The sequence below is a fragment of the Coffea eugenioides genome, chromosome 2, assembly GCF_003713205.1.
Source record: "Coffea eugenioides isolate CCC68of chromosome 2, Ceug_1.0, whole genome shotgun sequence".
In the NCBI taxonomy this organism is placed as follows: Eukaryota; Viridiplantae; Streptophyta; class Magnoliopsida; order Gentianales; family Rubiaceae; genus Coffea; species Coffea eugenioides.
In genome coordinates, this window is record NC_040036.1 from 22,726,967 (window position 1) to 22,750,517 (window position 23,551).

Sequence of the window (23,551 nt, forward strand, 5' to 3'; positions counted from 1 at the left end):
AGGCACATAGAAATTGCGATGGTAGATAAGAAGCATGATAAACAATTGAAGCCTTTTTTTCCTCTTATTATTCCTTTCAACTAATGCCACCAACTATATATGTCCCAACCCCATAGGACCAAGACATCTCCCAACCCCCTACTCCTAAGAGGAAAAAAAGAGCAAATGGAGTACAAACATTTTCCATCACGTGATGAGTTTACAACGGGATGAGTTTACGAAAAGGTCAATCAATTGGGCATACAAGCCAATAGATACCTTTTAACTTTGGTCCTACAATCAAAGAAGAACATTCTCAATAAAATGCAAACCATACTAGCAGCGTCTGTCAGGTCCATCTTCCGAACTCTGCTCGTCCCACAAGATGACGTCACTGCGGATGAAATTGCTTATGAACCTGGGAAGAATTGAAATCAAGCACAATGAAATTCAGGTTATATCGTGTCCCCGAGACGCCACCTAATCATAAGATATCTCGAATTCTACTCCCAAACCCTCCCTTTTCTCTCTTCCCCTCTTACTCGGACCAAACAATAAATTCAGGTTATACCGAGGCTCACTTGCGTTTCCCATGTTTATTATTCAAAATATGCCCACAAACCAATAAAAAAGCATTCTTTCAAGTTTTGACATAAAAAGAAAAAAGAAAGCTAATAAAAAATGAGGTTTAAGACACCAAGAAGTGCAGATCCCAAAGTCGTTTATTGGAATACAGAAATTATTAACTTAGACCGCACATTGCTCGACATGATAAAACCAACCACAGCCTCCACCTATCAATGAAGAGCAACAACTCACCATTTTTCATTAGATTAAACTCGCCAAATAAGGTAAAAAGATGGAAATGGAGATGAATAACATGATAGTTTTCCTTGATCCCAAAAGGAGGGGGATGGAAACTTGTTTCAAACTTTTGACCACATGAAGGCACAGCGACCAGAGCATCAGTTGTTTCTGAGAATAGATTAACGGAATTAATTACTTCCTTCTGTATTTAAAAGTCTTCTATTTTATCCTACTTAGGACTCTTGTTTTTGTTTATTTTTTTGCATGCGTTATGATGGAAGGTCATTTGGGAGATCAAGAGAAAGAACCTTACCATAATTTTGATGCACCATAGTGTACTTGAAAATGGCTTTAACAAGGGAACCATAACTCATAGACTTCAATGGCCCCATATGTCTGCAACATACAGCAAACAAGAAATAATTCAAGCGAACCATTCTGATGCAAGAACTGAAATTGGCATTTGACACACTCAAATAGTCAATATTTATAGCAAAACAAACGCGATTTACAAAAGTCGCATTAAAACGTTTTGTGCCAGTATCAGGAAAAAATAGCGCGCACTCTCTCTCTCTCTCTCTCGGGAGGGGGAAGAAGCAGGATAGATCAATTATTATAGGGATTCTACCTGAAATCCGAATTTCAATGATACCAATGCCTAAGATATTTCAAAAAGCAGGCAAAGCAATGAACTAAAACCACAGTGACCGGGCCAGAATAGCACAATAGTCTATTTACACAATTTCAAGCAGAAACAGATGCAACTGTGGTGGGACTATTACAAAGTAATCCACTGAAGCATATCCGAGAAAAGTTCTTGGCACCTTAAGAATTGACAAAAACAGCAGCAATGAGGAATTTACTCCTATAAAAATAACATCGTAGCACTTTACTAATTTACTTACACTATTTCAGTGTACCGAAGTCTCCATGCTGGAAACCCAAGATGGCATCTTGTGGGTCCATAAATTAGTAGCAGATCAGGATCAGCTCCTCCAGAACCTGTTAAGACAATACTAACAAGAATAATATAAACTTGCACAGACAATGCTAGAAAAATATCTGCTAAATGTTCGGAAAATCTGGGAAGCCAAAAAGAGGCAAGACAGGATACCAATGGCTCCTAAAGCTTCAGCCATTTGAGGCTCTGTAAAATCTGACTTTTCCTTAGTACCATTTGCATAGTGCTTTACAAAGAGATAATTAGCTGCTTTGGCAACTGCTTCTTTTCCATCCTCAAATGAAACAAACTCCAAAGTCAGATTTCTGCGGGTAACAAGCCGACCATTAACAGCAGCCTCCTGCAAGAAATCACAATCCAAGTCTATTATGCACCATCTTTCTTTCAAGTTTATCAAAATTCAACTAGAGCTTTGCATCAAACCTATGACATTGGCTATATCAACACTTTTTCCCCCACTAAAGCCATACTTGGAAAGGGGTTACTTAGCTATTCCATTTAAATAATCATATCCTGTTGCTTCCTTTCATGTTTCCTAACACCTTTATTATCCTTCAGTCCACCATTACAAAGTTAATATTTCACTCTTCAATCCAAATAATTGGACTGGCTACAGAGACCATGTATCTTGAAAAAATATTACCACTCAGGCAATAAGCAGGAGAAAGGGCTTTGACACATCTCTTGGGCTCAACAACTCGGCAAATCAAAACTTCATTTACATTTTCACCATAATAACACACTGAACCAGCAGATTCCAAACATAAGATATTAAGTCATGCATACAAACCGCCCCTAATGTCTTTTACACAAAATAGATATGTAAAATTGATTACTTCATTAAAATATGCATCACAACGGAATATTGAACTGACAAGGTTGACATATGACATATACTGTCATGAATACTTGTAGAAAAGGATCTAGCTAATTGTGGATGAAGATCATGATACCTCAGACAAGTTTGCACTGCTGAATCTTTGCATGATAGGTTCCTTGTTCTTTTTCAACACACCTGCAACAGGAAAATGCTATCACACCTGTCAGGTGAAACTTACCAAAGGAAATGTTGAGTAAATTCTAAAGCATTTTCACTTTCTGGATATCCCTTTTACCTTCTGGATCATAAAGGCAGACACTTTTCACACCAATATCTGCAACCCACTGCAATAACTCCAAAACTTTTGAAATACCATATTTTTTTTTTTGTCGAAACGTTAGCTTTTTTGAAATACCATATGGTGACGGCAAAATGCAGAATGAGCCAAAGTGCACGAAGACCCAGATTTCCACTCTAAACATAAATAGTAAAGTCAAATGAATATCCACAGAATAATGATCATCCGAGGACACGGAAAAAGTATCGTACACCAATCAGCCCAAACAACAACATGAATCGATATTGTTAGTTATTGAAGTAAGGAAATATCAAGCATTTACCAATCATAAGGCCAAGTAATCTCCAATTTGAGATTGACTAAGATTGAAAAATGCTTGAATTTGATTAACAGCACAGCAAAATAAATTACCCTTTTTCCTGGATAAACTTTAAATTCTACTTTTTAGAATGTTCTGACTGGGAATCATCTAATATTGTTTATAAGGAAAGCTATCCCTTGGTCAAGGTCACAATCATCACCACGTAAAGAAAGCCAAACCCAGCATCACAAATGTGGCCTATTGCGTAAAATGACTGAAGCAGATTAAGAAGTAGCTATAGTCCCAGAACAGATTCAGTGATGACACCTATAAAGAGAAAATAGCCCAAACTAATGACATGAGACAAGTGGAAGATCCAGGAGCTTATCTCGTAGTCCATTATATAGGTAAAACAAGCTCTTGCACAGAAGTCATTTTGAGGAGAAAAAGTGATTCCAAAAAGTTAATCGAGTGAAGGCGAGTGTTCCACCATGTTTAGCTCTTATAAATATGGTAGTGGCGTCCAATGGTTCAAATGGTTAGCAAGTTCTTACTTTGTGCATTTAAACCATGAACACAAAGAGGCATAAGCCCAGAAAAAAAAAAAAAACCAAGATCTGGAGACATATTTGAATGGAAATTTTCCAATAGAAGAAAATTTGGAAAATTTCCATCCATGTTACAACTCAACCCAACTAAATGCCCCTAAGAAGCACTTGAAAATAAAACCAACAATAGGGATTTGGGAAAAAAGGAAGAGTAAAGTTCTATCCTGTGTTTCATTTCCATAATTCAAAATCCTGTGAACAATGAAAAAGGCAGACAAAAATGATTTTTTAGACCAATAATGACATCAAAAACCAATCTTCCAGCACTCATTAGTTGAAATCTAACGCACTAACAAGTAGAAAATATAAAAAATAAATAACAAAGAATGCATGATAAAAGAAAAAGAGAAGAGAAGAGAAATTCTGACACTGATTGAATCTGATGAAGCACCATAATCACATTCAAAAGATCCAAGTGTAGAATCTTAGGTGAGAAAGCAAACTTAAGCTTAGAATGGCTGCCAGATAAGAAATTCCGGACTGAAACCATGGTTGACATGTTGACGAAAACAAAAAAGGAACCCAGATGATAAAATTGAAGAGTGTCCGAATAAGCAGCGGTACAGAACAGGGGAGGACGTCAGAGTAAGGTCAGTCACCACAAGAAAAAGAGGGAAAAATCAGGGAGAGTGTAAAAATAAGTGCATACTGCACGGTGGGGGACGATAAGGGCAAGATATACGTGGGGTTGGGCCCCTTGGCCTTTACCTGCAGCTGTCATTGCGATTGCATGCCTTACTGATGATTCCTGTACTTCCCATTCCCATACTCACAAGTAACAAGTTCTCGTACATACAGTCACACACACCAACAAACACGCAGCTCTCGGACATCCCCATCCCCCCACGGTCCCCATTCCATACCTCTTGGAATTTATTTTATAGAACATTATCATCTTTTTCTTTTTTTTTTCCTGAATTTAGAGGCAACCATAGAACCCTTATGCGAACCAGTAACTTTCTTTTCGTAGATGTTTTGGCCTGGGTCTCGAGTACGTGTTTCTGTGGTGACCGTGGAAAATCATGTGCTTGATTAGGAAGCCTGGCACGCGTTCATTTTTCGCCTTCGTTGCGGAAATTTGATTCGTTTAATTGCAGAGGCAGAGGTAGAGGTAGTACTAGCACTCTTTCTTTCTGAGTACAATTTGCGTCATGAGGAGCCTCAGTTCTCACCCAAGACGCGTTTTTCACGAGACTCGAAAGTACCAGAATTTAAATCAACCTAGAAAAGATGGCCCATGTTGATCGTGTTATGCGTGGGCACGACAATTTGGATTACTATTTTTAAAAAAACTTTATAAAAAAAAATATAGTTTAATATGCAAGTTAAAAGAATGATTAAAAAATATAAAAATTTCTAGCTTTTTGACATTTAACATTTTTTTTTAAATGAAGGCCCGTCATTAAATTGTACCAATGACATTTTGGTGACAGACAGCTAGGCTATGCTACGGTGTAGTATCATAAACAATGGAAAATTGGGAAAGCGTCACTTGTACGCTCCCCCGCTCGCTGTGTCGTCTGGTGTAAAGGAACTTTGTTGATATAATTCGCATAAGGTGTCGAGTCGAATAACTCGCGCATTTGGGCAAAACTCAAGTAAAAAACTTTTAACATTCTCTGCACCTGCTATTTCACATTAGTTTGATCCACGACTATCAGTAGTTCTTTGGGGATTAAGTTTATCTGCAAAAAGTCTGAGGTTGTGTTTGGATTATATTTTTCATGAAAAAATTACTGTAGCGATTTGATGTATGTGAGGGAAAAAGGTAATAGGGAAATGTGATCACGGAAAACGACGTAATTTTCCGACGAAAAATCGCAATCCAAGCAAGGCCTGAGTTTCTCAGAATTGAGAAAGACTATCAGTAGTTCTCTTTCCTTCTTTTTGATTCTCCGATTAAGGTCCCTTCTGGTAGTGGAAAACTCCGATGGAAACTGAAGTTGAACGAGAATAAATGCATCGCTTCACCTTTGTAGACCCGAGATTTACAGGCTGCTTTTACTTCAAGGGAAGAGTCCAACTTCCATCCCACCACCCCCCAAAAAACACCATTACGAGTTTCTTAGGCCATCGGGAGAGAGGTCCTGTGCCCATCAGTTCTGGTTCTTTCTTGCTCCAATCTTGCTCAATCCAACAAACCAACCGATTAATCTTGAATTTTCTCCATAAAAACCCTTAGTTTAGTAATTGTGAGGTGATTAGTGAAGTGATTTGGAAGACTAAGGTGCTAAGTTGTCTCCTTTCTTTGGTTGATAAGGTGAGTAGCTAAGGAACCTCTCTTTTCTATCTAATGATGTTTAATTAGTGGCTTGTGGTAGTCTAAGAGGTGATTTTGTAGGCTATTTCATTATTTTGGTTGAGATTGGTGAATTTTTCTATTTATTCATGATTTTTCTGTTTTTATATGTTTAATATCGTGTGGCCATGGATGATGGTTGGGAATGGTTTAGAATGAAACTAGAGTGCGTAAATTGTGGCTATTTGCGGAAAATTTCCGCTTTGAAAGGAAATTTCGGAATTAGGGTTTCAATTAACCCCATTCTGCCCGGTATTGTTTCTCCTAGTTAGAGGCCGAATTAGCCTTGGGTTAAAACATGAAAGTTGTAGAGAATGATATTTTATAGTTGCCTGTAAAATTTCAACCCAATCGGAGTAACGTAGCACGTGAAAAGACTGAAATACCCCTGCTGCCCTGTTTCTGTCCGAAGCTGATTATGTTTCTGTCCGAAACTGATAATTAGCTTCTGTAATTGGTTAGTTTGACCGGAAATACTACTGATTTGGTTGTCGATGTTTTCTTAAGAATTATATATTTGTATCTTAGCTTTCAGATGGCTTTGGAATCACTTGAATTGGAGTCGTATGTGCTGAGATATAATCGAATGAATCAGGACTGCCACAGTAAACTTCGAATTGAAAAATCTGGGATTGTTTTGGTAAATTTGACCTAGATACATTGTAAACTGGACTGAGTGGCCTTCTTCAACATTGTAACCCTTTCTTTTAGTTTCGAAACGGTGTATATTACACATCCATCCGATAGTCGTAGCGCCGGTTGGATCCAATACACTAAACGATATCAAAACTGTTTTTGGGTTTTAGGGTTTAACTTTCATTTCCGGTCATTTTCCTAGCTAAATTTTGTACTCGAATGACTTTGAGCCTATTGAACGGCTGTTGTGATGAATTTATATTGCGTATGACTTTGGGATTGATTGTGGAAAATAATGAAGTCATAAGTGGCTGGAAAAATGGGTAAATACAGAGAGCATGCTGCCCAAAATTTTAGGGCTACACGATTGGGTAAAAACGAAGCCCTAATTGTATTTTGTTTAGTATGAGTATCTCGGATCACACTTTATGTTAATTTGTTCAAGACTTCAATGTAAATATATGTATAAGTGTTTAACCTTGTCGATTAAATGTATTCCGTTGAGACTGTGATTTTATGGTTTGGTAGGCATGTTCTCACCTTAGTAGTTTCCGATTGTTCATTTTCTTTGGGTCCTATCTCGCGTACTATGCTGGATTTGTGTGAATCGAGTCCGTGGTCCTGGCAAGAGTTGGGCAGGCGGTCCGCCGAACCCTTTGATTTGCCTTAGAGTGAGGTGGGGCTGTCACAGGTGGTATCAGAGCCACTTCGCGTGGCCTCTGCGCGGAGTGAGATTGGGCCAAGTGGTGTTATGGTCCTACTTTCATGAATGCGTCGAAAGGTACAAGTGCTCTTTTGAACATAAGTTATGAACTGTGCATGTCATAAGTGTAAAGATCTTTATCATAGGACTTGGGGAAGTTAGGTATGTATGTCAGGTAAGAATCTTTAATATGGATGATTTACACTTGGGACCGGCCTGCTCGAGTTGTGAATTATCTTAGATGGGATTCTTGCGCCCGAATACGAAAGAGATGAGAGTTTAGGTTAGAAAGGACTTAGACGAACTAGAAACGCAATTCTATGAAATTTCGTGTGGTTTGTTCGAGTGTGGTTAAGCGTGATCAACTTTCATTAAGATATAAATGGTGTTGTTCTCGTAAATTATGGACGGAACCCTAGAGGGGGAAAAGCTTTTCGTTAGTTTTTTTTGTACTCGTGACCTAGTCTGTCTATAGTACTTTTGGATGACCCCGTTACTTTCATGGATCTCTCATATTTGTATCTAATTGACTGCTACTGTGTGATTGGTTCGGTACAGTTGTGTGTATATATATGCTTTTGATCTGTGAGTACCTCTTGTTATTTGCTTATGCCTATAATTATCTTTAATATTATCTTTGCACCTCGACCTTAGATTGACTTAGATCAATGAAGGGCACTTGTAGTGTACGAGGCCGCGGGCGTGGAATTAGGCAACCCACTTCTGAAAGGGGCACTGGGGAAACTTCGCCTGGACCTAATCCTGAACCTAGGGTTGACCCTAACGTCCAAATAGCTGCTGCTATGCAGCAAATGACTGATTTGCTAGCTCAAGTGGTGCACCAACAGGGTCACAACCCTAACCCCAACCCTGGGAACCCTGGTAACCACGTGGAAAGCGAGGACTGGGCCCTCGAGAGATTCCAGAAGTTTGTCCCACCAAAGTTTATTGGAGGACCCGATCCAGATGTAGTCGAAAGGTGGCTAGAGAAAATGGTTGGATGATCTACTATACAGTTGGAGTTCTAGTTTTAACTTGTGTAATAGTTGAAACTGCAATTGTACTTGTACTTATGTGAGAATTGATGACCTTTGTTTTATTCGGGTAATTAGTATTTCTTGTATCTCTTGAGGTTCTAGTTTGTAGTGCAAATGAATTTGTGGAACATTTGATGTATATTTGAGATTTATATTGGAATTTATTTAAGAACTGAAGTGAACGATTGAGTTCCGGCGAAAGTTGGGCAGGCGGTTCGCTGAACCCTTTGGTTCGCCTTAGGGGGAGGTGGGGCTGTCACAAGTTTCATGAAATTTCCCACAGGAACACCTTTGAAACCATCATCATTTTTTTTTACTCATCAATATCCTGTATTCAACTGGAAGTACACTTGCTTCCATGTGTTTCATGGGGAATTTTCTGCTTTCCTTGTAACTTTGTAACGCAGACCGGTAGGATGCATCTACCTTCAGTGCTTGTTAACAAGGAAAAACCTTGGTAGTCCATCTTAATATAATAGCTCTTCCTATCCAATTGGAAAAAGCTTAGAACTTTTAGTGTTTGCAGGAGACTTGCAAAGAACCAGAACTGATGGGCACAGGACCTCTCTCCCGATGGCCTAGGAAACTCGTAATGGTGTTTTTGGGGGGGGGGGGTGGTGGGATGGAAGTTGGACTCTTCCCTTAAAGTAAAAGCAGCCTGTAAATCTCGGGTCTACAAAGGTGAAGCGATGCATTTATTTTCGTTCAACTTCAGTTTCCATCGGAGTTTTCCACTACCAGAAGGGATCTTAATCGGAGAATCAAAAAGAAGGAAAGAGAACTACTGATAATCTTTTTCAATTCTGAGAAACTCAGGCCTTGCTTGGATTGCGATTTTTCGTCGGAAAATTACGTCGTTTTCCGTGATCACATTTCCCTATTACCTTTTTCCCTTACATACATCAAATCGCTACAGTAATTTTTCCATGAAAAATCATGAAAAATATAATCCAAACACAACCTCAGACTTTTTGCAGATAAACTTAATCCCCAAAGAACTACTGATAGTCGTGGATCAAACTAATGTGAAATAGCAGGTGCAGAGAATGTTAAAAGTTTTTTACTTGAGTTTTGCCCAAATGCGCGAGTTATTCGACTCGACACCTTATGCGAATTATATCAACAAAGTTCCTTTACACCAGACGACACAGCGAGCGGGGGAGCGTACAAGTGACGCTTTCCCAATTTTCCATTGTTTATGATACTACACCGTAGCATAGCCTAGCTGTCTGTCACCAAAATGTCATTGGTACAATTTAATGACGGGCCTTCATTTAAAAAAAAATGTTAAATGTCAAAAAGCTAGAAATTTTTATATTTTTTAATCATTCTTTTAACTTGCATATTAAACTATATTTTTTTTTATAAAGTTTTTTTAAAAATAGTAATCCAAATTGTCGTGCCCACGCATAACACGATCAACATGGCCATCTTTTCTAGGTTGATTTAAATTCTGGTACTTTCGAGTCTCGTGAAAAACGCGTCTTGGGTGAGAACTGAGGCTCCTCATGACGCAAATTGTACTCAGAAAGAAAGAGTGCTAGTACTACCTCTACCTCTGCCTCTGCAATTAAACGAATCAAATTTCCGCAACGAAGGCGAAAAATGAACGCGTGCCAGGCTTCCTAATCAAGCACATGATTTTCCACGGTCACCACAGAAACACGTACTCGAGACCCAGGCCAAAACATCTACGAAAAGAAAGTTACTGGTTCGCATAAGGGTTCTATGGTTGCCTCTAAATTCAGGAAAAAAAAAAGAAAAAGATGATAATGTTCTATAAAATAAATTCCAAGAGGTATGGAATGGGGACCGTGGGGGGATGGGGATGTCCGAGAGCTGCGTGTTTGTTGGTGTGTGTGACTGTATGTACGAGAACTTGTTACTTGTGAGTATGGGAATGGGAAGTACAGGAATCATCAGTAAGGCATGCAATCGCAATGACAGCTGCAGGTAAAGGCCAAGGGGCCCAACCCCACGTATATCTTGCCCTTATCGTCCCCCACCGTGCAGTATGCACTTATTTTTACACTCTCCCTGATTTTTCCCTCTTTTTCTTGTGGTGACTGACCTTACTCTGACGTCCTCCCCTGTTCTGTACCGCTGCTTATTCGGACACTCTTCAATTTTATCATCTGGGTTCCTTTTTTGTTTTCGTCAACATGTCAACCATGGTTTCAGTCCGGAATTTCTTATCTGGCAGCCATTCTAAGCTTAAGTTTGCTTTCTCACCTAAGATTCTACACTTGGATCTTTTGAATGTGATTATGGTGCTTCATCAGATTCAATCAGTGTCAGAATTTCTCTTCTCTTCTCTTTTTCTTTTATCATGCATTCTTTGTTATTTATTTTTTATATTTTCTACTTGTTAGTGCGTTAGATTTCAACTAATGAGTGCTGGAAGATTGGTTTTTGATGTCATTATTGGTCTAAAAAATCATTTTTGTCTGCCTTTTTCATTGTTCACAGGATTTTGAATTATGGAAATGAAACACAGGATAGAACTTTACTCTTCCTTTTTTCCCAAATCCCTATTGTTGGTTTTATTTTCAAGTGCTTCTTAGGGGCATTTAGTTGGGTTGAGTTGTAACATGGATGGAAATTTTCCAAATTTTCTTCTATTGGAAAATTTCCATTCAAATATGTCTCCAGATCTTGGTTTTTTTTTTTTTTCTGGGCTTATGCCTCTTTGTGTTCATGGTTTAAATGCACAAAGTAAGAACTTGCTAACCATTTGAACCATTGGACGCCACTACCATATTTATAAGAGCTAAACATGGTGGAACACTCGCCTTCACTCGATTAACTTTTTGGAATCACTTTTTCTCCTCAAAATGACTTCTGTGCAAGAGCTTGTTTTACCTATATAATGGACTACGAGATAAGCTCCTGGATCTTCCACTTGTCTCATGTCATTAGTTTGGGCTATTTTCTCTTTATAGGTGTCATCACTGAATCTGTTCTGGGACTATAGCTACTTCTTAATCTGCTTCAGTCATTTTACGCAATAGGCCACATTTGTGATGCTGGGTTTGGCTTTCTTTACGTGGTGATGATTGTGACCTTGACCAAGGGATAGCTTTCCTTATAAACAATATTAGATGATTCCCAGTCAGAACATTCTAAAAAGTAGAATTTAAAGTTTATCCAGGAAAAAGGGTAATTTATTTTGCTGTGCTGTTAATCAAATTCAAGCATTTTTCAATCTTAGTCAATCTCAAATTGGAGATTACTTGGCCTTATGATTGGTAAATGCTTGATATTTCCTTACTTCAATAACTAACAATATCGATTCATGTTATTATACCAAAGGTCACAAGAAATTAACTAGAGAAGTAGCCTGTGTTCTGATGCAATACCATATGACTACTTTTGACAAACAACTTCAAGGACTACACAACCATGTGCATCAGCGTAAGCAGCAATAGAACTAAGATGGGGAAAACAATTTGTTAATAAGTTGAAGGACAGATATGCAACTTTTTTTCCCAAAGCGATAATGGTGCTGTATAATCAGAAGCGACCCACAAGTTTGACAAAGTTGTTAACATTGAGTATGGAGGTGATAAATCACATTCTTAATATTTTATTCCACTAAGCTGAAAGGAACAAAAGTATTGGTGCTTCTAAGGATGCACTTGTTTCTTTTGTCAGGGGGAAACCAGCTAAAATCAGTTATATCAACTACAGAATTGTGATAAAAAAGAAAACCATATTCCTGACATTAAGAAGATAGCCGAGTTCAATATAGGGACATAATATAACTGCAATGATGCATGCCACTACCCAGAGAAACTATAGTGCTGAACTATTTTAACAATCGAAAGGCAAACATGTGAAGTGATAAATGATAAGATCAAAGTTCATAATAAAAGAAACCTGAAGAAGGCCCTGACTCGTGCATGGCGCATATGAGAGTGAAATAACTATCCACTCGCGAACAATTTTCTGGTATAAAGAACGGACAGTAGCAACCCAAGCAGGGTCGTGAACGGCAGCTGATGGCGGATCATTGTGGATAGAAAAAAGTAGGGAATCCAAACAAGAAGAATTCCACAAAATCTGTAACAAGTACCAAAGGTTCAAGTAATCTCAGAATCTGAAGAAAAAATCATGCAATGCTGAACATTTTATTCAATCTATATCACCAAAAACTTTAACCTGCGGAAACTTATCTCTGAGTTGATTCAATAAAGTTACTGAAATATCACGAATATGCTCGTCCCTCTGAGACAAATTTTTTATAAGAAAACATGCATGGATGGAAAGGGCAGATTCTCTACTCTCAGCATCATGACCAGTCTCAGAAGCCCGTTCATCCTGCATCCAGAAGCAAGGAACAGATATTTCTGACGTTCAGTCTGTCATGTAAATGCAGAAAAGTTTCTTCCAACTTTCTTTCTTTTTAGGATATATCCGTTGGGGTGGGCAGGGATAGGTGCAGGTGGCAGAGACCAAGTTCCCAAGTTTTATTTTTAAAATTCCAGTAAAAACTTAGACAGAAGTGCTGAAAAGGTAAAACCTTCATACTAAGATAGATATAGCTGCATAAGTACACAATGGCATAGAAAAAATGGGAAAAAAAATTCCGAGAGGATTGTCGACCCCTTTGAATACTCAACAAAACAGGAAATAACAAAATACACAAGCCCCTTGCTAAAACTTGCTTCCTCTTCCCTTGCTCTTATCTTCCCATAATGGTCCAGAACTACCAATCTCTCAACCCTGAACATAGACTCGTTTGAGCAAACCATATTTCACCAGAAAAAGTTAATACAACTTACCAAACTTATAAACTATCAAAAAAATTAAGATACGAGAATTACTACCACACTAAATGAATGCAAACTCATATATAGCTTCATTTATAAATATATTAGTTTGAATATTAAAAAATTGAACAAACTAATATATACAAAGAAATAAATGGTGGACAAGACCCATATAGGTGGTGAAAGAGAGCATACCAGCCAAAGTATTGCTGTTTCAAAGGCCCGGTGAACAATTGCTGTCAAGCACTGAGAGACAGCTGGCATGAGATTTGGACTTTTCAAATACTCAAAGACACAGCTGAAGGCACTTCGAGAAGCCGTTGAATTAGGGCTACCATTGAGCATGCCACCATTACTACTGAATCTGATTATCTCTAGAAACGCTACAGCTAAAAGATAAGTTGCCTTGACACCTGTAGAACTCAGAGCAGAAAGAATCAGAAGAGCATACAAAAGAGGATATAATGCCATTAACTTTTCTCAATACTGATTGGCAAATAACATGGGATAGTGATGCTAATAGTACCACTGAATTTCATCAAACCTGAGATTGTGCCCATTCCCGAAACCTCCACGCGCCTGCCTAAAGCAGCTGAAAGAGCAGATCTTTGGCTTACAGCAGCTTTTTCATTGCCACTACCTCGCCGGCTACCCGGGTTATGAAGAGCATTAAGTTCCAACTCATCTTCAAGCCATTTTACAGAGCTAACAACCTGGATAGGAAAAAAAATCGTTGACCCTTTTTCAAACATAAAACATTGAAAATGACGAAAGATGAAAGATCAACCCAAAAAGTGTAAAAGAAGGGTCTTTCAAGAGCTACTCAAAATAATATACTGAAAGATCTTAAGAATCACCTCTTAATGCAGTAACTTTTTATTTATAAGCTAAAATTTGAAACTAACTTTAAGCATGATTTTGTGTTGAAATATTTTATTGTTGAAAATAAACCAGAGTAAATCAGTTCCATTGTCAAGTTCAAGAGTAACATAACATGTAGTTGACATCCTAGATGTTTCTACAAGAGACAATTAGTGGTCTATTAACTATATTCTATTAAATCTTAGAAAAACTATGACTTTCAGAAGACGTATCTTAACTCAAGAACAGTGGTGAATAATGACATAAGGCACCCTCCATTTGTTTAATTGCATTATCCACTCATGCTCTGTTCTTCTATCACCTCCTTTCTCCAATCCAGCTGTTTCTTTTGAATGCAAAGAGCCTCATTTTAATGATCAGATCAAGCCTAAAACCCTATATTCTGAATACCAAAAGAGCCCCTAGAATATACTTCAAGAATAATTTGTAGGAGGGCATTGCCCTACACTTGATGAATTGAATTATAGCTGCACGGGTCTTATAAACAATAAACACAAATGAAGAACCATCTAATATGATATCAAGACCATCATGCTTAAAGCTTAAGCAAAATGGATGTAAACGTGTTCACTAGGTAGTCTGAACCGACATCATGCCAACCCAGTAAAAAAAGAAATTCCCGGTAAACAGCCCTGGCTTAAAGGTTACATAATGGCACAAATAGAAGACACCTTTACACTGACAAGAAATTGCACGCATTTAACACAACAAACATCCTCAAATGTTCATACATCCAAAAATTTTGACAAAACAACAATAAGCAACAGGCAGATATATTGAACTAATAACTGAGCTGTGCTCAGCCAAAATCCAAAGAGTTCTAGCTATGTTTGTGATATGATACAGGATGTGATGGAAATCAAATGAGGTAAGATGTGTGTGTGCGTGTGTGTATAAAGAAAATATGAACTTACTAGGGGTGGAGTCCCTTGAGAGATGCGCTGAACTGCAGAAGCCCACTGAGCATTCCACATGTACGGTCCACCAACAGCCTGGACTGCAATTACACCCATGCTACCTACACTATTTAGAGAAGTGGACACTGACTTTGTCGTCACCTGACCTTTTTGTATTGGAGGAGCTAGCCCAAAAAGAGCTATATAGAACCACAAATTGCGAAATAATTTTAAGAGTGAAGGTTCCACATCTATAGTAGGATCAAAATCCGAGCATATTTCAGCCACAGCAGGGAGTAGAGGACCGAGAAAATCTGCTCCACTCCTGCAAATGTGAAGCATTAGTGATCATACAATATCCAAACACATTTTATCAAACAATACTATTTTGGATCTAATATCAGAATGTCTCACCTTCCACTTTTGGATTCAGCAGCTAAGCCTACATCTGAACACAAAGATAGCAGACGATGACGAAAATCTGACCTCAATTTGGTATCAGTTAGGCCACCAGCAATCACAAGAAATCCTGCAGGAAGAGTCTAGAATGTGATTGAACCAGTGAGCATAGCATTTAAGATGACAAAATATCATAGCAAAAAAGATACATGGACAAGTTCTCACATCCAAAGGGAACAGCGTACCTCAACACGTTCTATCGTGGCTTCTGGTGCCACAGTTTTACTTTCAGCAGAGCCAACAGCAGAGAGTTTACTTAAGTAGCTTCGGATCAATAGAACAACAGCTTCACGATAAGATTTCTCAAAACCTAAACTCGCCAGGCGAGAAACAGCATCAAGAAGCTGCAGTAACTCAACAAAAACAGGTTGAGAGATGATGCTGTAGGTTCAATATTAGCAGTAGCTAGCAAACTAGTAATGCTAGTCATGTAGTATCTAAAAGACCCGACATGATCGCTAATAAACCCTATACCTGGAGTCTCAGTAGGCCTGGGGCCGAGGCATCTCCCTCTTCTAAACTTTCAATAAATAGTGGTAATATCAAGTCAACCACTTCAGGCTTGTTAACAGAAACATTTAAATCCGCAAGCAAGCGAATCATGTTAAGTTGCCCAGCAGAAGCTGCCTGCTTATCTTTTGCATCATGCGATTGCTGAAGCTACAACAATTAAAGGACAAACCACATAATCTATCAAAAACATATCACTCTGGTAAAGGAGCAAATGAATTGGGCCTTTATAACCATAAACCACTTTTCAAGGCCAACGTGAAAATCAGGCGAGGAAGAATGACTAATGCCTATACAGTCTCCTGATTATAGTACTACCAGCAGAATACAACAATTGTAGTTTGAGTACACTTTCAAATATGAAAACATGACCTTGAATTGCCAAGATTACCCAGCTCCCTTCCTACTGTTTTTATCATCCTGACAAGCACATGTTACACTTCTTATAGCTGCCAATGCTTTAACAGCATGCACCAGTAAAAGGTCAAACAAAAAACGCTATAAATGAAACTGTCCTATGTGCTCACCTAAAGGGCAACCAGCACACAGAGCTGCCATGGATTAAGAGCCCAGAAGGGCTAGTTTCACAAAAATATCTCTTGATACTATGCATGCACCAACCTCATCTGCAGATCTGTCATGATTAACAAATGGGTTCTCTACAACAGCATTTGTACCAATAACTCTCTGGATCTCCACGACTTCAACTTTAAAGATAAAACTGATCCCAAAAGGCAAGTACGGAATATCAAAAGGTAAATGAGAAAATGGTCTTCCGCATCATTCGATTTTTAGAGGAAAACGAGCAAGACGATGTTTACCAAAAGTTGCTGCTGAGTGCACCAGAGAAGAATTCTATTGAGTTGAATTAAAAAGTTATCAAGAACCTAGGCAATAATGGTGGGGAACAATGATGAGGACAGCATAGAAGAAAAAACATCCTTGCTGTGGCAAGAGCCTAGAAGGGAAGAAATGGGAAAGAGAAAGCTTTCTTTTGTTGAGAACCTTTAAATGAAAAGAGACAAAGAGAACAGGGATAAAATGGAAGAATAAAATGGGCAAAAGGTTTTCTCTCAAAAGATGGAGAGAAAATGAAAGAAAGTTGACAATTCCCTTGTAAAATTTTTCTGAAAACCAACTTTAATCATCAAATGCTCACGAACAAAAAATTAACGTATTATCAATCCAAAATCATTTTCCCTTCCCTTCTTCTCTTTCATAACTTTATGTTTACGTTTCTGTTCGCTTCTTTCCGTTTCTCTCCAAACTCCCAAACTAAGCCCACGTATCAGAAAATGACGAATTTAGGCTCCCATCTCATAGCTCATGCATGAAGAGAAAAATGTAAAGACACACACTAAACGGATAGTTGACTAGTGGACAAACATGCATATGCTTTTGCAACTTCAAGAATGCAAATTCATGTCCAATATGTACATGATAGCAACTTAAACAGTTTGCAATTCAAAATGTCAATGAGTTGCATATCAACCTACCTCTTCTTCATAATCTTTACGTTCACGAAAGCTAGTAGCTAATCCCATTATAAAAGTATCCACAGGCGGCCGTTCCTTGATCCATCCATATTCAATTATTTCACAAGTTGCTTTCAAGACACTCTGAAACATTGCACCCTGGCTGCTGCCCCAAGTGTCAGCCTGTTTGAAAAAATGAAAGTGCACCAACATTTCAGTAAGTGACGCATTCAAGGCACTAGAACTTAGACCATCACAACTCAAATAAATGGTAAACCTGAATACAAGTAGTCAGCACTAGGGGCTTGAAACGAATAAGCAAAACTCGCAACAGCTGGCCACCACGTGCAACAGCAGCTTGGGAAATTCCACCGAGTAAAGAGCCAAATAGCTCCTCGCAAATCCTCAACTTCCGCCACACTGAAAATAAACATGCCTCAGCAGCCTCTATCAACAATGCAAGAGTTCCATGCAAGAACCTCTTTGATGACTTTCCGTCAAGGTCAACAGATGCAAGAATCTTAATCTGTAACTTAGCCACTGCTTGGTAAACAGATAGCTTGGTACTGACTCTTGCTTTCAATAAATGCCCTTGTTCAGACCAGTCACGCTTTCTTATCTGCCCAGAGAAGAGACAAGATAACCGGCTCAACTTTCTTTCACTAGTACTGCCCTTTTCCTTCTAAAAATCAATTTGTGGCCTAGTAACGAGTTACAAAAACTAAAAGATGAATAATTCAGAAATCCTACCTTTAAAAATGCTAACATTGATTGGAGTTGTTCCTTTGTGACAAGTCTCACTTGTTCCAAAAGCTTGGAATCAACCGTGGCCTTATCCAATATATGCCTTATCAATTTAAAAGCAATTTCCTGTTTTTCAAGGTTCTCCAAGGACTCTTGCTCAAAAGATATAAGAATTCCCTTGCCTCCACCGCCATCATTTAGCCCTGTGCTTACGTTCAAGATATCCACATTGCTCTTCCAGCCAGCGCTGCCCCCATTGGTCACAATTCCCTTTGATGACGACGCATCATCAGCAACGCTGCCAGATGATCCGGAGGCATTACTCACCTCATTCCCTGGACTTGCCCTCTCATTAGAGTGATATGGAAAATGGTTCAAACTCAAGGGTGAACTCTGACTTGAAGCAGCCTCGGAAGAAATAAGCTCCCTCGGTGAATTGGGAACCATGATTTCAAGCCGTTCAAGAAGACACGAAACTAACCTGTTAGCATCAGACGAAAGAATGGGCGGGAAATTCAAGGCCAAGGCGTTCAAGAAAACCCTGGAAATCCCCAAATCCCCAGAGACATTGCCTGTGGCAGAGATCACAATTTCTCCAGTGAAGCCAGCAATGTCAGTTGCAAAATCAGAGGCTGACTCCGCAGCTCTACACATATAAGCAAAGTAGTCGTTAAAGAAGGAGGCAATCGCGTCATTGCCAAATGATTGGGGCCAGAAAGAAGGGGTGAAAGAGGATGGAATTGCGCGATAGAAGGCAAGGAGGAGGGATTTAGGCCGTTGATCGTCGTAATTTGGGCATTTGGAGAGGAAACGAGCCACTGCCAGGACGGCATTGAGCTGAGATCTCGAAACCCTAGGAGATCCGGTAAGGAGAGCCTCCGCCGAAGGACACCGGCCGCATATCCAGACCAACTTGTCAGCGAATTGCTCGGGTTTTTCAGCAATTAAGTCACACAGCTCGATCAACGATTCCATTTCCGCAAATTTAAGACCAGAAGGCACTAACAAATCAACGTGTAAATTAGCTCATTCCCGCATTGCAAAATTGAATTCTTCTGCGCCATGATCGCCATCTGAATTATGTTCAAAGATTTTGGTGAAATCACTCTTAGTTGAATAAATAGCAAAACTACACACAATTGAAGAGAAAATTCGAGCTGTCCGCGAAATTGCATCAGAGAAACTAGATCACATATGAGAGGAAAAATGCGGACTGCAAGGGTCAAAGGTGAGAGAATTGACAAAAGTAACACGAGTAAATAAATATCCACGTAAAAAGCATTTTAAAAAAAAATAATGCTGTCGGATAATTGCAGAAAAAAGATGTGAAATTAGGGTTTACAGCGGCTGTAGTTGAAGGGACGACCGGAGGTGGTACTGGGTCGTGAAGATCTATGCGGCGTCGTAACGTCGCTGTTGTTCCTGCAACCTTTGTTGTTTCTGCAACGTCTCGCGCCCTCTCTATCTCTCTCGCTCTTTTCCTTTTTTTTTTTTAATATTTTCCCCTTTCTAAATTCTAATGTTCGGTCTCGAATGCCTTTTTTTCGCTCCACCTCCTCCTTTTTTTTTTTTTCCCCACTAGTACTTTTCGCCCTTTTTTTTTGGTAATTTTCTGCCCTTTTTTTTAACAAACTCGAAGGCCGCCTTGGGTAATATAACTGATGATTAAGGGGCCCAACCCGGTTTCTATGGTGCTCGATGGAATCATATGAATCACCACGGGTACAGGAAAAAAGCCCACTTTCATGATTGATTGAAATTTGAACTAGTGTTTCATAATACATACAAAAGATACAGTTACAAACATTGATAAAACATGGTATAACGAATTTTTATTTAATACTTTAATGAGTTGTGGTGAAAAGAAAATAAAAATAAAATTTTTACAACTTTCATATATGTAAAGACACAAAAAAATTCATCGTTATTGTGCCATTTGGAAGACGAGTCTCTCGCTATGAGAGCAATTTTCTCTCTATCCTAGAGAGAGAAAATCCCCCTCTGTGGTGTCCACATTTTCTTGAAAACTTCAAAAATTGAATTACCAATTTAGAAGCCAATCTTAAAACTTTTCATTCAAGGAAATTTACCGATCTCATCCATTATCTTTGGAATAGCGTTGGATTTTCTAGTGACAGTAGCCATAACTATTTCTATTTTCCAGTTCCTATTGAATAAGATGTGATAGCTTTCATATCTAATCACAATTTTCTTCTTCGTTGTGTTTTGCTAGTCTTAGTTATTTCTGCTTCTAATCTTGTTTTTGGTTTGTTTGTTTTGAATTAGGAGTAACTGGAATTGAACTTGTTGGGAGGTATTACAAGAACTCGGATTAGGTCCGGATCTGTGTGGGACTAGAAGCATATCGGAAACTATAGCGTGAGATTTGTGGGAAGGATCATGGAGAATATTGAAGAGGTATTAAGAAGATTCAAATTCTCAGAGGAGGAAAGAGATGGAGTTCATTTGGACAACAAAGAAATGGCTAAAGGTGTTCTGGAATGCAAACTGAGCTTGATTGGTAAAGTTTGGGGGGGAAAGCAGACAAATATTAGAGGAGTTAAGAGCTTCGCAAACAGTATGTGGTCACAGGTGAATAATCTGAAAGTAATGGAGATTGGACATAATTTGTTCCACTTTATTTTTGAGAAGGAGAATGATATAGAGGTAGTGATGAGCAAGAGGCCATGAATCTATGATGGTCAACCGTTAATTCTACTGCAGTGGAAAACTGGTTTGGAGAAAAATGAAGAAGCCCTGAGTAAAACATTAATTTGGGCCCAAATCCAGAATATACCCTTACACTGGGTCACGAAGGAAGCAAAAAAGAAGATTGGCATCATATTTCCAAAAGTAAATGAGGTGATCATTCCGCAGAGTAGAGGAAAAGAAAGTAAACATCTAAAAATTTTGGCTGAAATTGATCTTTCTATTCCATTACCTAAAGGGTTTATGGCCAATAGTAATGGTTTAAGAGGTGGATTGAATTTAAATATGAAAAATGTCTAAATTTCTATTTTGATTGTGGATTGATTAGACATAGTGAACGAAACTGTAGTAAAAAAGGAATGAATATAGGAAGGGAACTTCGGTATGAAAATTGGTTGAGAGCCAGTTATCCTCGAAATCCTACTAAGAAAAATGGAAATGGAAATGGGACTGGGGGTGTTAAAGAAGAGAGACACCAAACTCAGGACAATAGGAATGTAAAAAGAGATGAACATAAGTTGCTGCTAACCTATACAAAGAAATTCTATAAGGTGAGGAACTAAAACAAACTTCTGAGAAATAGTTGACTCTGAATACTGGTTTGATGAGTAGAAAGGTGAAGAGTACGCATGAAGAGAGCGAGACTGAAAGGGTTGAGAATGGGAAGGGAGATGGGAAACAGGGGGAAAAAGGATTAGGTAAGGCAGGAGGTAGGGACATTGGAAAGAGAAAGGGGAGTAGAAGAAAAAAAATGCAAATGGAACAGCAGGATGGAGGAAGTTTTGAGAAAACAGTGGAAGGAGCAGATGATCTGATGTGGATTGATGGTGTCCAGAGTAAGAATAATAAGGATAAGATTGCTAAGGAAATAATAGAAGAGAGGAAATGTGAGATAACATATGAGGGAGATGAAGGTAAAGTGGAGGTAGGAAAGCAAAAGGGTAGGGCTAAAGGGAATCAAATGGTAAGTAAGAGATGGAAAAGACTAGTGTTGGACGGGAGCAGGAGAAAACCACTGGTTGAGGCTAACAAAGAAGTTACTAGAACTAAAAAAGATAAAATAAAGGTGGAAATTATGGATTGAGAAAGAGATGAGGTGCAAGTAGGGAAGGAAAACTGTAAGAAAATCAGAGTTGAGAATGGAAATAGTGACTCGATGGAACTGTCCGAGGGATTAGAGCCCACTCTAAATGAGGCTTCAAGGTTTAAATGAAGGCTATGGTATGGAACTGTCAAGGTGTGGAGAACCCCTTGACAGTTCCTCAACTGATGGAGGTCATTAGACTCCATTATCCTTCATTAGTGTTCTTGTCAGAAACAAAGAAGAAAAAAATTAAAGCTATTTGAATAAAGTGAAACAGTGGATTAAATTTGACAATGTGTTTGTTGTTGATCTAATTGGTATGGCTGGGAGTTTGGTTGTATTATGAAAAAATGTGGTGCAAGTGAAAAAGTTTTTGTTTACAAGTTTTACTATTGAATTGCTAATAGAGGACAACGAAGTTAAGATTGACCGGTAGTGTATATGTGCTTATGCTAGTTCAGATGTAGGTGTTAGAAGAGAGCAGTGAAAATTATAACTAGAAGAAGCATAATATGGGGTAAGTACTGTGCTATAATGGGTGATCTCAATAACATTACCTCTAATGGTGAAAATGGAGAGGTAAATAGAGAGTTGAGGTAAGGTTCCAAGATTTTAACTCCTTCATAAATAATAATGAACTGGTTGACATTGGATTTGAAGAAATTCCTTGGACCTGGAGCAATAACTAGGGAAATGAGGAAGAGGTAAAAGAGAGGTTGGATAGGATATTATGAACTAAAGGCTGGATAGAAAAGATTGATAAGGCAAAATGTATACATGTAGAAACTGAGGGATCTGATCACTATATACTAGTTCTGGATACTAAGCCAATGGGAAAGAAATGGAAAAAAAGATTTATGTTTGATAGAGAATGGTTACAGCAAGAAAATATAGGGGAGGTAATAGGGAAAGCTTGGAGAGAACACCAACCAGGGTCCAGGTTATATAAAGTTCAATGTAAAATAAAAAAAGTCAGTGTATTTACTTAATTGGAGTAAAGGATGCTTTTGCAACTCTAAGAAACAGATAGAATTGGTTAAAAAGAAAATTAAAGAAGTCAATAAGAGTAAAACTAATGGTTATAGGATTAATTTGGCTGGTCTTAAGAGGAAACTGGCTGAAGCTTATAAAAGGAAAGAACTATATTGGAGTTAGAAGGTTAGGGTAAAGTGGTTAAAGGAGGGGGATAATGATACTAGCTATTTTCATGCTAAAATGACTGGTAAGAGGAAAATGAATAGGATTAATGTGTTGCAAAAAAGGAATGGGAATTGGTGTGAGAATGAAGAGGAAACTTGCCAGGAGATCATAGACTATTTTAAGCAGATTTTTACTTCAGAAAAATCATATAACTTTGTAAAAATTTTACAATGAGTCCCACATACTATCCCTGCTGAGATGAACAGGAAGTTGACTAGAAAGTCACAGATTAAGAAATTAGTCATGTAGTCTTTTTGATGCATCCAAACAAGTCTCCAGGGCCAGATGGTATGTCCCCTTTTTTCTTTCAAAAATTTTGACAAATTATTAAAACTGATGTTGTTAATACAGTGCAAAGTTTCTTTCATTCT

The 23,551-nt window shown here is 38.4% G+C and overlaps 1 protein-coding gene across 1 annotated transcript; it reads right to left on the minus strand.

The window, feature by feature from the left end:
* Positions 1 to 315: 315 nt before the first annotated feature.
* LOC113759263 (phosphatidylinositol 4-kinase alpha 1-like) lies at positions 316 to 19,670 on the minus strand. Its single transcript, XM_027301830.1, has 20 exons — positions 19,530 to 19,670; positions 18,194 to 19,260; positions 17,721 to 18,062; positions 17,465 to 17,626; positions 15,933 to 16,118; positions 15,644 to 15,802; positions 15,414 to 15,541; positions 15,018 to 15,324; positions 13,766 to 13,934; positions 13,417 to 13,634; positions 12,611 to 12,769; positions 12,329 to 12,511; positions 2,983 to 3,041; positions 2,863 to 2,885; positions 2,701 to 2,762; positions 1,901 to 2,087; positions 1,692 to 1,788; positions 1,100 to 1,182; positions 762 to 954; positions 316 to 397 (listed from the first exon to the last, which is right to left on the minus strand). Exons 2-20 carry the CDS (start codon positions 19,160 to 19,162, stop codon positions 316 to 318), a joined length of 3,768 nt encoding a protein of 1,255 aa, XP_027157631.1. The 5' UTR covers positions 19,163 to 19,260; positions 19,530 to 19,670.
* Between the last annotated feature and the right edge of the window lie 3,881 nt (positions 19,671 to 23,551).